The sequence below is a fragment of the Cricetulus griseus genome, chromosome 5, assembly GCF_003668045.3.
Source record: "Cricetulus griseus strain 17A/GY chromosome 5, alternate assembly CriGri-PICRH-1.0, whole genome shotgun sequence".
In the NCBI taxonomy this organism is placed as follows: domain Eukaryota; kingdom Metazoa; phylum Chordata; class Mammalia; order Rodentia; family Cricetidae; genus Cricetulus; species Cricetulus griseus.
In genome coordinates this window covers 33,635,170-33,651,413 of record NC_048598.1, presented here as the reverse complement: position 1 = coordinate 33,651,413, position 16,244 = coordinate 33,635,170, and the positions used below count along the sequence as shown (strand labels likewise).

General features: G+C 42.8%; 1 protein-coding gene across 1 annotated transcript in view; it reads right to left on the bottom strand.

The window, feature by feature from the left end:
• Positions 1–15,874, bottom strand: part of Brinp2 (BMP/retinoic acid inducible neural specific 2) — a 47,062-nt gene extending 31,188 nt beyond the window's left edge. The window contains exon 1 of the mRNA XM_035444826.1: positions 15,606–15,874. Coding sequence (XP_035300717.1) covers positions 15,606–15,874 — 269 coding nt within the window. The remainder of the gene's footprint in view (positions 1–15,605) is intronic.
• Positions 15,875–16,244: the final 370 nt, after the last annotated feature.

Sequence of the window (16,244 nt, the reverse complement as noted above, 5' to 3'; positions counted from 1 at the left end):
TTGACCAGCTTCCGGGTTGTGCTACTAATGATTTTATGTCTTTGGTGGCTGAGCTCAAACTCAAGTTCCAAAACCCTCCTTTGTCATACTTCCTAGATAATTCTGCTTTGATCATTATTTTGGATAGGAGGAATTCCCAGGCAAGAAAATTTTCATTTTGACATCATTGGGTTAAATATGATCTCAGCCCCTACAACCTTGAAGGCACAAGAGCAGGCATGAGGGTGGTGTTTTCTTGATGTCCTAGTGCCCTGTCCTTCTCACTGTCTGGAAGAACTCAAGAAGCCTGGCATGGAGGTAATTTAGCAGCATGCTGTGTTCTCAAACAACGGCCCGTAAACAATGATTGGCCAATTTCATTCTAATCTTTTCAATTTTGCTCTAATTAAAATCAAGCTGCAGCTTTCAAACAGTTTAATTAAGGCTGATTGGAAGAGGTGGGGAGGGGAGAGTCAAGCTTAGAGGAGGAGGAAGAGATCACTGTTTGGTGAGTCACACTGCCCTGTAGAGCTTAGGGATGTGAAGAGGGCACCCAAAGTGACATGTTTGTGGAATCAACATGAAATGCAGTAGATTCCTTGCAATGAAGAGCCAGTTAATCTTTAAGACCAGAAGGAATTGAAGAGGATACTGAGTGCTCTGCAGGAACAGAAACCCCATCTTTGCCTTGACCACTCAGCCTGCTCTGATAAAACTCATCTGTTCACCTATGGAGAAAATGACCTTCCACACCATGGCTCTTCTCCTATCATGCTTGTTTACTCAGCTAGCACAGTCCATGCTCTCTTTCTCCTCAGTAGATTTCTTCCTAATGTTCCCAATAGCCATTGTACTTCAAGATAATTCCCACAGGCTGTAGTTCCTTCTAGTACTCTAAAAGTTTTACCTCTTAAATGAGGTCGGCTGTCTGTTATATAGATGTATTTGCTTTTTATATAGGATACTTTTCTTTGACCAACTATTCTTAGTCCCTACAAGAATATCCCCATCTCTGGCCCTTTATGTTCAACTTTGTCTTCTTGCACTCTACCTTATCAACGCATTTCTTTCTAAACACCATCAGGTTGATGTGTTTCAAGACAGTGAGAGTAGATTGGATACAAGTGACAGTACACTGACTCTGTTATCTTCTTCATCATTCTCATGATCTTCATGAACATCATCAGGGGTTTAATCTTCATTGGGCCTCTGTGTTACCAGTAATGGAACTGGATGTTGTATATATTGTAAAACCTTCATGGAAATCGTACAAATGTCAGTGTAGTAGACTGGCTCCTCAATCTTGCCTGTTTTAGGTCCTTGATTATAGTTCAGTAGAATCACTCACTTATCAGGGTAGAACTTATTTCCCAACCCCATATAATCAGAATCTGGTTGTATTACTTTGCTTTGGACAAAGGATTGAAGGCAGAAGTGACAGTGTGACAATTCCTGGATGATTGATTCCTCAAGAGCCATTACCTATCACCTCTCCCAGCTACTCCTCTCTCCTCTTTAGGAAAAAATCACACCATCAGGGCATTCTTCTAGTTCTATACTTTTTGTGTTGGCCTTAAAATAAATACCATCAGGAGACAGACCTAATGACCCCTTGCCCATCTTCCACATAAGTCAAATCTCTTGCAGCCAATCCACACACATGATCTGAATAAATGACCATTTTAATCTACTCAATATTGTTCTACTTTCTGTGCATAATTGTGGCAATTGTTAAATAATACATATGAAGAGTTCCAGCTCGATTTCCTATCTGAGCTAGCAGTTATGAATTTAAGTATCTTTATCAAGGATATGCTGTTTACTAAGTGGTGAAGTCTCTGTTCTTTTTACTCTCCACCTTCCCATTATTCTTTCGCTTGACTACTGTATCATTTCTAAAGATAAAGCATAATTGTGTAGCAGGGATTTTGTGTATCATTTGTAAAGATAAATCATTACTGTGTAGCAATAATTTTGTGATTACCCAGCACCCTACAATCTTTGTCATAAGACATGATGAAGGAAGGCCTCCTATATCCTATATTTGTGAAGCTGACACTTTCAACTTAAATTTAGGACTTTGCATTCTGCTTTCTTACATTCCACCCTTTGTGGCAGAGATTAGAAAGTTGTTCTGTAGGCTATTTCCATTTTCTGTCTTGGACTCACAGATGGTCAAGCCTCCCTGCTCCCCACACCCACAACTTTCTCTTCATGTTTAGTCATGTAACTGAGTTCTAAACAATAGAAGGTGAGCACAGGCCTGGGGGCTGGGGCACAGAACTCCCATCCAATTCTTCATGTGCTCTCTTCCCCATCTACCAGAATCCAGAAGAGGGCTCGACTTCAGGCCTCAAGGGATGGCAAAGTAACTTAGGTCAAAAGCGTCTCGGCCCAGAATAAGTCCCGAAGCGATCCTTTTTAATCCTTCCCGTCAATTAATTGTAGTGTGAAATGAACAGAAAATGGTAGAATGCCATGTTGCCAAGATTTGTGGGACTGTTTATGTCAGCACTTAGCCTGCTCTGACTAATACTATCTGAATTATATCAATCCAATTTTCCAACCAGGCAAAATACTGTCAACCTGGTAAGGGTCTGTTTCGGTGACTTGTATTGTGTGTGTAGTCTGCATAGTCAAATAGCTGTTCTCACCTTGTCTTTCTTCTAGCTTTTTGGATACACGTGGTAAATGGCACTGCTCTTGTGGCACTGATGTTTAGGCTACTGGATCTTGTTGGTGATGGTCTCCACAGTAAGAGCACCACTACTGTGAAGGATTTATTTTAAACTGTCCTATAACTATAAAATCAAAAGATTAACTTGAGCTACTGAGAGTAGCGCATAGATTTTAAGTGATAAATTTGATTTATACATGGATTTTTCACATAGTAAAACAAGTTCAATAGAGTGAGACTACCTCTCCTTCTTTACTCTTTCTGAGTTCACCTCTCCTCATTTTTTCCTTACATGGTTATCTAGATTTACCACTCTGGTATTTTGCATATTTGCCTTATTCACAAAAACATATTAACCATCTATCTTGAAGTACAACATATCTATTTTTGGTAATCTCCAAGTAATTAAAGTATTGTTATTCTACCAATTTTACTGTTGGGGAAATGAAGCTCAGACCTGCCAAAGTTTCTTATACAATGCTAAACATCTATCAGAACTGCAGTGGAAATCCAAGCAGCCTATTCCAGAGCCTGGAGTTTCAACCATTTCTGTAAGTTGCATCTAGTTCAATCCTACACAATCCAACTGTTACGGAATGGTTTTATCCTCTTACTCTGTCTTTCTATGGTGTAGACATGGTTCTCAGACAGGAAGGTTTTGTAAGACATGTTCCTTGCCCCAAAGATCTCACAGACAAGTGACAAGCAGATAAGTAAGCACAAAAATTCGTAAGCTCTATTACAGAAATATGAAGAAGGAGATTGGGAATCTTGGTAGATGTAACCAACCCTCTGGCAAGAGTCAAAGTGGATTTGTTTGAAGGGTGTGTAAGAACTCATCAGGAAGAGATGGAAAGAGCTTTGTTGGCAGAAGTCATGAGACACCGAAAGACATGCTGTCAAATGAGTGTTCTGTGCCTGGGCAGATCTCAAGCTGTGCATTAGGGCTGGAGCAATGGGAATGAAAACTTAGTGGCCTGAGTTCAGTACTTACTGACTATTGGTAGAAATAATGAATAGATAGGTTTGTGCACAAATTTTATAAGGAAAAACATTTGATATTTATTCTTTGGGTCAGAGGAACCAACTGAGAAGATAGAGTTCCAATGAACACAGAAGTACAAGAGATTATTGCTGACTCCAGGAGAGTGGAGAAGGCTGGACTTGAAGTTTAACTATAGTTTGGGTGGGGACAAGGTTAGAGCAGAGGTGGCAGTCTCAGAGGCAGCATGGTTGCCCCTATCAGGAAGGATCACAAGAGATGCAGGAGTGTAATAGGAAAAGTTTTGATTTGATGATCACTTTACCACTGAAATTAAGACCAGGTATGCAAAGTCAAAGCAAACTGGAGTGGGTAGGATTCTTGGAGAAGCTGGAAAACAAAAGTCAGGACATTTTCCCTACATTGAACTTGAATAAAAACTATCTAGATTCTCTCCTCATTTTTCTACACATTTCCAACTCTGGCAGCTGTGATGCTTCTGCTCCTAAGATATGACCCTGAGTCCTGATGTGTGCCTGTGACCTAGAGCCAGAGCTGCTTGCTATCCAGAACTACAGAGACTGCTTCAAAGAGGAAAAGCTGGCTGTCAGGAGCTCTAAGATGGGCAACAGATACTGATCTGTGGCAGTCCTTAAGAACTCTGAAAGTGAGCAAATAAGTGTGGTCCCTGGGAACCAGAATTGGTTTAAGGAGAGAATCTTGTCAAAACAAATTTCATTTGCTTTCTTTAGGAAGAAAGATAAAACTCAGAGAGTTGGGGTAAAATAAACAAGAATAGCTTAGGAGAGGATGCTTGTGGGGAAAGGAAGGAGAAGGCAGGAACCTCTGGGAGAGTGCGAAGAACTCCAAGAAACACAGAGAGTTGGAATGACACAGGCTTATCCCAGAGGAGAGAAGGTAGAGTCAAGAGCAGTCTGTGACATTAAGGGGAGAAAAACAGATTCCACTGCAGAAAGGTCTTCATAGCACTCAAGAGCTGAGGCAGGAGAATAACCATGAGTTTGAGTTTCAGCCTTGGCTTCATAGTGAGTTCTACTCAGCCTGGGCAGCAGAGTGGGAATCTCTCTGAGGAAGATAAAAGAGAGAAGAAAAGATGGTAGAAAAAGGAGAGAGGCAGGGAAGAGAAAGAGGAGAAAGGAAGAAAGAAGGGAGGAAAAGAGGTGGAAGAAAGGGGGAGAGATTGTCATAGCTTTTTAAAGCTCCTGCTCAATGGAAATGGGATTACGTAAATCCCTGTGCTGGGAACTGCTCCAGCCAAGCAGTTTAACTACCATTGTGAGAATGTAGAATTGGTTGTCTGTGCTGGTTGGGAAATGAGTGATTTTGAGTTTCCTTCGAATTTGAATTTAGACATCCAAGTATTTCTGCGTTCTTATGATGTGCCATTTCATGTCATCAGACTTCCTTGCGCACCCAGATACTGTCTGTGCACATTTGGCTCCTTGTCTCAGGCTCATAATCCCCATGGTCCTCCCATCTAAGCTTCTGCTCTGGCTGTGACATTCAGTGCTTGCAGAAACCAAAAACCATATTGTCAGCCTCAAGTCACATTTTTTTTCCTATGAAGTACCACACATGCATATGACTTTTTCATAAACCAGGCAACTTTGAAAGATTCTCATAGCCTCCTTGCCTCTCCATGCCCTCTTAATCAAATTCATAATTTAGAACAGACACAGAACCAGCAAATAAGAGCTTGGCTTCCCTGCCAAAGTTTACCTCTGTTACTAATAAACCAATGATGTAGCCCATGGCGAGGGATCATTAGTTGTTTACATGCCTCTGTGAATCCACAAGAAGTCATTCCCCAAAGAACCTTCTTTCCGGTCCTTCCTTCGTCACTGGCATGTCCCCAGGTGAGGCCTGGGCTCCTGAGACATGAGGAAAATGAGAATTCTCTCTGGCCCTGGGGTTGTAATGAAGGTTACACCAACACCGTTTTCTTCCCCTCAGAGCCTCCTGCCCAGGGAATGGGACTTTGTGCTCCCTCTGACTCACTGGCATGAAGAGCTTTGCAGGAGGTGAGGACAAAGAGGTAAAGCTCTGGTTTGAGGGAGAGCCTGGAAGGGGTCAGAATCATGGTGCATTGAACAAGAATCAGAGGAACACATGGCTGGACAGCTCCGAGAGATTCCTTCTTCCCTAAGCATGTCTTAGCTAGGCCAGCCCTAATCTCCCACAGCGTTGACTACAGATTACAAAATAGGCACAGGTCTCCCAGCCTAGGCACCTTTCACTCTCTCATCTAACAGCATAATGTAGTGTGGAAGTGAATTCAAACAGAACTGTCTGGACACATACAGGAAACCTTGTCTGTCCCCCCCCCCCCCCGCCAAAAAACCCCTTTAAATCTGAATTTGCAAAGTTTCCCAAATAACAGTTTATTTACAGTCTTTACAAGTTTCTTTTGGCTTTGTGTAGCTATCCCTTGAAATATGAGATGTTTCCAAATGGACATGTATATTTGTAAATCAGTGTCTACCTGCTCCTAAAAGCTAGGGCCAGGGATTTACTTAAATTTACTTAACACTGAATTTTTATAAGCCATTGCCAGGCAAGAAATAAGATATTGTATCTGGGAAACGACATTAAGTGTCCCTCCAGTAGAGGATCCGGTTTACAGAAATCCGATTTACACTGTATTCTGTGTGGGAAAACACAGTGGTGAAAAGCCTACAGACACAGAACTTGCTGTGGGTACATGTTTCAGGAAAGCCCAGTATGGCTTCCTCCTGCTCGGGGTTCCTCAGAGCCCCAATGTAGATGGGGAGTTCTGGTGGAAAGAAAAGATTTCAGGAACTCGAGGTAGGACAAGCCACATTATAGCCCTTTGAGGCCTGTCTTCTGGATGCCAATAATCTACTGGGATGCTAAAAGGAAGAGAGAGTGAATGTATTTATGGTGGGGGTACTATTTCTCTGGGAACATTAAATATCCCTATCTCAGAATTTTTTAACTGCACAATAATCATTGGATAGCAAGACTTCCTATGTTGGGTACTGAGTACTGAATTTTCCTCCTGGTTGTGAGACAGCCTTTAAAGTTCAAGATCTGAACCCATTATATGGGTGTACAAAGAACACACTCTCATAGAATTCTTATTAGGTTTTTAAGTAATGCAGTATGTTGAATGTTAGGCTGGAGAGATGGCTTGGTGGGTAAGAGAGCCAGCTAATTGTGTGAGGAACTGAATTAAGATCTCAGTACCCACAGAGAATTCAGGCGTGGCTGCATGTGACTGGGACCCTAGACAGAGCTGGAGGCTGATGGAAATAGGAGGATTGTTGAGGGTTATTAGCCACCACCATCACCAAAAATAGTCATTTCCAGGTACTGTGGGAGACTGTATCTCAAGGAATAAGGCAGAGAGCAAAAGAGGATGCTCAATAACTCTTGTCACTGTGTAAGGGCACAAGGGTGTGCAAGCCCACACACATTGTGTACTCACATGTGTATATCACACATATGCATGCACAAATGTTGAATGTTTATATTATCTCTTACTTATGAATACTATTAATATTAGTGTAGACAGGATTCCTTACTTTCTTTGTCTATTCTATGCAAAAAACAGTGTTAAATTAGAGATAGCTCAGTGAGCAAGTACTTTCTGCTCCTGCAGAAGGACTGGAGTTTGGTTCCAAGCACCCATGTTGGATGGCACACAATCACCTCTTATGGCCTCTGCAGGGACACTTGTGTACACACACACACACACACACACACAGAGAGAGAGAGAGAGAGAGAGAGAGAGAGAGAGAGAGAGAGAGAGAGAGAGAGAGAGAAGAGAGAGAGAGAGGACAGACTGACAGAGAGATAGAGAGGTGACTCACACATACCTTTAAATTAAACAATAAATGTTTTTGAAGTGATAAAAATATTCAACCAGTGCTGGTTGTTCTTGCAGAAGCAGCAGTTTTTTCTGTCTCCCACTCTTTTCTTTCACAGTTAGATCAAGAGACTGGAAGAATTCACTTCTTTTGGGTGATGCTGCAGTAGTGCCGGCTATGCAGTAATTACTCTGCTCACCAACACTTCCTGTTTGGGGGACACTCCTGCCTCAGATAGTAGGCTATCCTCTGGCTCTCTCTCAGCCTCCTCACAGTCCACTCACATGGCCTCCTATATATGTCACCCACTGAGGTGGGCTCCATTTCCCTTAAGACTGGGTCAACCAGTCAGCCGAATTCAAGTACATTCACTTGTCTTTAGCTTGGGGCAGGGATGAGATAGTTCATTTGGAATCCCCATCTCACACTGATGTTTAAACCTGCAAGCTCTGGGGGCTGAAGAGATGGCTCAGAGGTTAAGATGGCTGCTCTTCCAGAGGTCCTGAGTTCAAAACCCAGCAACCACATGGTGGCTCCCAACCATCTGTAATGAGATCTGGTGCTCTCTTCTGGTGTGCAGACATACATGGAAGCAGAATGTTGTATACATAATAAATAAATAAAATCTTTAAAAAAATAAATCTGCAAGCTTGCCTTCACCATCTTCCTCCACTGTTTCTGATCCTGCAGATGGAACTGGATAACTGACATTGGAGTCAAACTCTTCTCCCAGGGCCTTGTACTGCACCACATACCTTGGCCACACCAAGTGACTTTCATTTATTGGCCTTCCTGGAGGGCTGATATCCCTGTACCTGAACTGTCCCCCAGCATTTGTGGCGTCAGCTCACTTAGAAACTAAATAGGTGCCCAATGTTCAAAGGCCTTGCTGTGGGGCCACTTACTGTTCTGAGCTCTGTGTACTGAAGGAATTTTTCTTGTGGGAGATGTGGGAAGCTCTGAGGTGGGAGAAATACAGCAGACGCCAAATAAAGAAACAAAAAATGAGAATCTTTGGCCCAGAAAAAGCTCATCTCTTGAACAGATGAAGAGAGAGAGAGAGAGAGAGAGAGAGAGAGAGAGAGAGAGAGAGAGAGAAATGAGCATATGACTAGCCAGTGTCCCTGTCTGCTTGAGTCTGTCGTGACAGTTTCTGGAGGCAGTCTTCCCCCCTGCTCTAGAGTATCTGTAAGTAACAATTCGTTCATGAATAAAGTTAATTTTTTTTCTTGAAGCAAAAATTAATCCTCTTTTTCTCTGCCTGACTGACTCAAGATCTCTCTATTAAATCTTGTCTGAAAATATAAGTGATCTTGCTTTCCCCTCCTTGGCCATCCTGAAGGCCCCCTTAGTTCTTTCTTTCTTCCTTTCTTTGACGTGTGTATGAATAAGTAGGCACTATAAATGCTAGGCAAGATTGTGGAGTTCAGATGACAGTCATGGGTGTTAGTACTGGACTTCCACCTTGCTTGAGACAGGGTCTCTTATTGTTTCCCACCATAGACACCAGGCTACTTGGTTCAGAAGCTCCTGAGGGTTCCCCTGCCTTGGACTTCTATTTTGCTGAGGAAGCTTTGGCATGACAGAAACACTCACTGAACCCAGAACTGTGTGTTCAGGAGATTCACAGTTGGGTGGTCCCCAAGCTTGTATGGCAAGCACTTTACCACAGAACTCTCCTCCCAAGTCTCCCTTCATTTCTTGTACATCTTAACTCAACCAGGATATGACCCTAAAAGGGATGGGGTTATCTGAGTAAGAGTCATTATATTCTGGAGGAACGTGGGGCTGGCATTCTAACCTAACACAGTACTATGAACTAGATCTCCCTACTAGCCATTCGGTGTGGTCTTGAGAAGCTACATCTCAATGTGTTTTCTAGTGCCTATTCTGTTATTCACACTGCTCCTGATTCCCTAGAAATCACCAGGACTCTACTTCTCTGCCTTTTGCATCCTGTTATACTGACCAGAATGCTTTTGACAAGAGACCCTCCATAAGTATTTTGGTAAAGATTCCATGAGCAAATGTTTACTTGGGTGCTGATCTTTCTCCAGAAATTTCGTTCTTGCCTATCTGTGCTCCTGAGAACCATGGCTCCTTCGTGGAGTCCTGCAGCAGCACGATAACACAAGCTTCCTCTATCTCAGTTGCTGTAATGAGTGCCTAAGAAATCACTGGGATGTACCTAGGCAGGCTGAGGTTGCCTTTGGTTGCCATTTATTTATGTGGATTGTGATCTCTTAATTGGAGATGGTGCCTCTCCCAGGGTTTGCTGTTTATCCAAATCAGTATTTGTTAGTCGGCAAGACGTGGTCTGGATGATAAATCAGCTCTAGTGCTTCTCCTGTGATTGAATCCACAGCTGCTCTCTGCCTCCTCACCTCCGCATCTCCCAGGAGGCGCCCACAGGCTGCTCCGAGGCCCTGCAGCCTCCTCTGCTTTTAAAGTTTTCTCCCAGGTGCTGAAACTATTCTTATGAGTTCATGTGCCTTGGTACTAATAACTCCTAAATTTAACCTCCCTTACCTGCTAGTCTCTTCCCTTTGTAACAGTTTCTTTTCATACTTTCTATTGCAGATGCCCTGTGAGGAATGGTGGCTTCCCATGATACTATTTCTCCTCATTCATCCTGGTCATCCTTTTGTTTGTTTCTGGTTTTGGAATAGGTCTTAGTATGCAGGCCCAAACTGGACTTGAACTTGTGATCCTCCTGCCTCAGCATCATTTATTCCAGGGTGTGCCACCAGGTCAGGCTCTGCACCATGGTCATGCTTGTTCCTGAAGCTCCATACACTTAATGTGATCAGTGCAGTACTCCTCAAGCTTCAATGCCGTGGGATTGGTTCAAATGCCAATACTGATTCTGTGGGTCTGGGGAGAGACTTGAGGGTCTGTCTTTTTAACCAATTGTCACCAAATGACAATAGGTATAATCCACAGACCACTAACTCAGGGATGTAGATCAAACACTTGCCAGATCTCACTTGCATCCTGTCGGATTCCAGATAGTGTCTTCTCAGGCTTATCACTGTGCTTCCTGCTGGAAAGTTCTTCTGTCTTGCTCACTGTTGTCATTCACCACATGCTCCACCTCTGCCTCTATGATACTACAAGAACTTGGCTTTCAGTTGTTTTCTTCCGAGGGTCTAGAAATTTGTGGAGTTTCCCCAGAATACAATGTTCTGGTCTGTCAAAGCATTTTTTTTTTTTTGTTTAATGGCTTGTTGTGTTTTCATCTCAGACTTCTGATGTAACCTCAGACCATTCCTTTCCAGAAAGAATTAGGTTTGCACAGAGCTAGTGAGGCCAACAATCTGGGGTCACACCTGGCTTTGCTTTTCTCCCAACCACCATGTTATATTCGCTGTTCTGTATGATTCCTAACTTTCTCAATTTTAATATATTCTTTCCAGGTTTTAAGTGTTTTATCATTGTGGCTTGGATTTTTTCCAATCCCATGATTATCCCTCTATTAAAACTTTAATACAAAAAGAAATTTAAAAAAAAACCAGACTGCTCATTACTTTGATTTGTAGAAGAGAGAGAATGGAACATTACTGCTAGAGTGTTTCGAGAAACCATATTTACATTTGCATCATCTCAATTTAGGGGCTTGATTAAGTTGTGCGTTATGATGAAGACACACTTAGCAGTCAAAGGGAGGTGGCATGGGCTAGAGTAATGAGCAGGAGACGTCAAGCCAGGAGCCCCAGTGCTATTTCTGGCTGGGACTGGCTACCTCTCTGACCTTGAACAACTCTATCTCAATGCCAAAGACCCTAATAGGCTCTATCTGCCTTGTGGCATGGCTGGGAGAGGCTAGGCACTAAGTGTTTATTGTAGTGGGACTATGAAGTGAATCAAGGGTGAGGGCAGCTGGGAGTCACAAATGGAACTGGAGACAGGATCTCTCTTCCTAGAGCTCTTCTAAGTAGCCTGCTGAGAGTGGTGTCTAAGAGGTGGACTTATGCTTCAGATTGTGTTTTTATGGGAGAAACAAATGCTGAGATGTTAGTGAGTGAGATTTTAAACCTTTAGGGAAAATGCCAAGACCATCTTACTGTTCATGGGGGCTTAACCAGACAGAACATACTCCTTTCCTACTAGCACCACCACACACAGGGATCAGGGAGCTTGCAGTGGTCAGCCTCTGGAGGACATGCCCGAGGAGTGCCGTTCTGCTACCTCTGACTGCAGGAGCAAGAACTAAGCCTGTGACATTTCAAATTATGCCAAAAGTTACTTGCTCCCTCCAGTAGCCCTCGTGGCCAGTACAGAGTATGTGTGAAAACCATCAGTTGTTCTTCACTGGCAATTGTCTCTCCATAAAGAGCCAGATTGAGGGGTACAGGTTAAAGTGCTTTAAAACAACAAAGGAATTCTCTCATTCGAAATAGGTTGCTGTATGCTAAGCCCTCTCCAGGCTTCATAACAATCATAGCTATGGTTCCCATCTCATCTTACCATTTTTTGCCCAGGCCAATACTTATTAAAAACAATCTAATAGCAATAAGTAATATTTATCAACCACTAGTCCAAGTGCCTTGTATCAGCTAACTCATTTAATTTCACTTTAGTCTTGGGGTGGGCACTGTTGTTATCTTCACTTTACAAATCAGAATATTGGGAAATAGTAGTTTACAAAACATGATACAGCTGGTAAACTTCAGTTTCACAACTAGAACCCAGGGCTTCTTGCTCTAGAGTCTTAACCCTTAAGCACCTACACCTATAGAAAGCCAATGAAAGGGAATAAGAACTTTCTCTGGGAACCCATAGGCAGAGGGACTGAAATTATTCTGGAAAGATTGGCTATCTCTTCAGATTGAGAGTTCACTCTGATAGTTAACTAAGGATACATGAGGTCAGGTGGGTTAATAGTAGCACCTTGCTGTTAAGCATCTGCAGCTAGATGAAAAGGAAGGTCTTTTTCCTGTGGTTGAGAGAGTTGCCAGGTAACTCTGCACCTTGCATTTCAGCACCCTTGGAAAATCTTGTATTTGCTGTCAATTGATTCTCCCCTTATAAAGAAAGCATATAGGGATACCATCTGATTTCTATGTACCAAAAGCTTCTTAAAGGATAAAACAAAAGACTCATTTTTCTTGAGACACAATAGTTTTCCCACAAAGTCTTTCTGATACTCTCTGTCAGCTGTTTTCTTTTTGGCCCCTTTGAATAGCAGGGGAGAAATTTGGGTGTGACTCAGTGTCTATTTTACCAGTTTCCTGTGACCTGCTTTAATCATCATAAGCTAGGTCCTGAATTTGCCAGAGGCAACTGCCATGGGATCCAAAAAGAAAAGGGACTCAGAAAGAATTCCCAATGGGAAAATATAGAGCCCTACCAATATCTATAAAGGCAACATTTTTACTTAATCACTGAAGGCAAATCTCCCAGAATGCTCTTGGAACACCGGTGCGTGATCTTTCTCCTCTAGCCCCGCCAAAGGGTCACAAATCAGAATGCTGCATTCCTTTCAGAATGACTAGTTACTGTGTCCCCAAGTACAGGTTCATGTGCAATAACTGACCTCAGAAAAACTGAGCAGCACAGTGTAGAGTTTGTCACATTATATGATCAGAAAACCATTATTACCTGATAGAGGATTGATGGTGCAGAAGAGATTAGAGACACTTCCCATGGGCCAGTTCTGAGCTGCCATCCAGGCATTAACTGGCTGCTAAGCTATCCAGACTTAGGCCTGGGGCTTAAGTGAGGGCGAAAGAATCTACCAAGAAGAGAAAAAGGAGGCAAGCGAGCATTGGCTTGGTTCTCTTTCCTATGGCTCTTTGAAGTTCATAGTGATATTAGGATTCCTAGCTTGCCTTCTATTCCAATACACTTAATAAAAAATATTTTTCTGAAGATGGGACTTCTGTGAGACTTGAATACAGCAAATCATGGAAGGTAAATTAGATCTCATTTTACTGGACTGGAAGAATTCTCTGCTAAAATGCAAGTTTTGTTTTTTTGTAAGATGGATAAAAGATTGCCCTAAATTACAGTATAGAAAATTTGTGGGGACATGTGCCTAGAATTCTACATACTTATTGAAAGTTGAGTTAATCCTATGCTCTAGTTCTTCTACGATTCTGCTTTTGTCTGAGTGGGTTGATTCAGCCCTCAGCGATTCAGTATGAATCTCTGCTAGATTCGTAGAAGAATTACAAGGACTAATTCCACTCAAGCTAGGGACAGAAGCTTCAGTCTTTTCCAGAATTGGGCTGGGCTGGGCATAATGTATAAATATGGCTAGTGAGGGGAGATGGCAAGATCCTTGGTGCACCAGCATCTCAGCTGTCTGATCTTGCCCTGTTTGTATCCAAGTTTGAGAGTTGTAAACCATGTGATTTGGCTCCATAAGTGTCTGCTCTGTTCTCTTCCTACACCATAATCCTCCTAAACCTTGCTTCCAATGCCCCACATTACCCTAAACAGGTTGCGAAGTCACTATAAATGTTAAAAAGAAAAAAAATCCCAGGAGAATGATATCAAATATCTCTAATTCTATTCTAAAAACTCAGACTCTAGCATCTGACTATTTGGAAGTAAAACCTGGATATTTGTTGCTAACTAGGACTCCTCTGGACCTCATTTTCCATATCACTAAAAATTGGGGGGAGGCTTAAAAGAGGGAGATGAGCTCTTAAGTCAGGGAAAGGGCTGACACAAGGACTCATGAAATGCTTCTGTCAACAGATACACTGATGACTTGAGTCCCATCCTGGATCACACAAGGTGGCAAAGAGAAAACTGAGTCCTGAGAGTTGTCCTCTATGTCCACATGGGCACCATGTGGTGTGTGAAGCTGGCCACACAGACACACACACACACACTCATCCATGCATGCATGGACACGTCCACACACATATGTACAACAAGCATCCATGCATTCATGCTTGCACACAGAGAAAAATCATAAAAATATAAACAAATTAAGTGAAACTTTAAGTGCTGAGTCTAGGGAGATATCCAAAGACTTTATATTCAGAGCTAGAAACACAGATGCCGAAAATGTGAACAAATGTCTAGATGCTAAAAGGATGAATGATTTTGTGTTTCTGTTTTCCTTTATGCTTTTCCATATTTTCTTCCTATTATTCTGCCTTAAAACTGACCTAGAATCCAGACATGGTGGCACCTGCCTTCAATCCCAGCACCCAGGAGTTGTAGTTTGACATCAGCTTGCTCTACAAAGAAAGTTCAAGGACAGCCAGGTCTGTTACACAGAGAAATACTGTCTTAACAAACCAAACAACAACAACAGCAACACTAATTTAGAAAATAAATGTTTTTAAATAGAGAAAAAATCAGTAAAGCTCCCAAATGGCTAACAATGCCTTTAATACTGATAAGATCAGTATTATCTTATCAAGGAGAAAAAGAGAGAGATGGTAGAGGGGCAAGGATGCCAGGGGCAAAAGGAAAGTTTGAAACCAGAGGTATGTTGTGTGAGCCCTAGCCTTTCCTGGTCAGTAGGGTGAGGAGCTTTCCACTTTTGCAGTGTAGTCTAACAACCAGAAATATGTGCTGTTCCCTCATCTTATGGACAAACTAGACACATCCGCTTGCCTTTCATGTGGGTTGTTCCTAGAGATGGGCCTCTTCCCATGGTCAAAGCTAGCTGACCATTTGGTGTTGTCAAGGTTTGACCCTAACCATGCAGGCTCCCCAAACCCCTGAGGCAATAGGTAAACTTGCCTTCCTTCATGGCATGGCTAAGTAATTGCAATTCATAAGAGTTCCTACCCCATTAGTTAAAACAGGGCCCAGCATTTGACTGCAGCCTGGGTCACATGCTATCCGAATGTTGCCTGATTTGTCCTCAATTTATAAGCAGAGCAATCTATAAATAGAAACCCTTTCTCTAAGTTCCCAGGAGGCATCAGCAGGTTTTCTAGTTTGTATGTGTTTTCTTTAAAAACAAAAGCAAAAACAAACAAACAAACAAACAAACCAAAAAAAACATGGCAGGTGTATTTCCTGGCCCAATGTTTCTCCATATTCCACCTCTAGTTCAGCTTGAGGGCATTTTAATCAGTTTGGGCTTCAGGCCTGACACACCAGCTGGACACTGCCTAGGCTGGCCTCTGTAGGAGACTCCACTCACCTGTAGATCCTATACCTGGTGGTGAACCCTTGGCGATAACGCTCCATGAAATCAGCATACTCCTGGGCACGGTGGAAGGGGCCTCGGTCTGTGAGCAGCCAGTCCAGGGGAGCCTGGGCAGCCGAGGAGGCATGCTGTTCCGGGACCACAGCGGCCACGGTGGCTGAGACAGCCAGTACCCACCCGGGCACGCCTAGAGCCAGCAGGACTGCCCATGGGGCGGCCTCCGGCCAAAGCCCTCTAAACTGAGAGCTGCGCTGCCACCTCATGCTTCTCCGAGGCGGTTAGTGTCTTCATTCTCTCGCCAAGCTCTCCCTCTCGGTGCTGCTCCTCCAGGGCTCCAAACTAGAAAAGTACAAGAGAGATGTGAGGTGGGTACAAGGCTGTGTCGCATCTGAGAGCATCATACATAACTGGACAGTGAAACCCTCCCTAGTAGTGATGAAATGCAACTGATGCTCAAAGATATTTATCTGAGTGTTCAGTGTGTATGATTTTTATTTCTTTAAACACAAACTTACGAAGAAGCACCATGTCAGCAACTCACAGATGCGAAAAAGGACCTTAAGTTGAGACAGCGACTTATGTTCTCACAGCTTATGAAGAAGAAGGTTTGAGCTCAGGGGGTATGAATGCCAG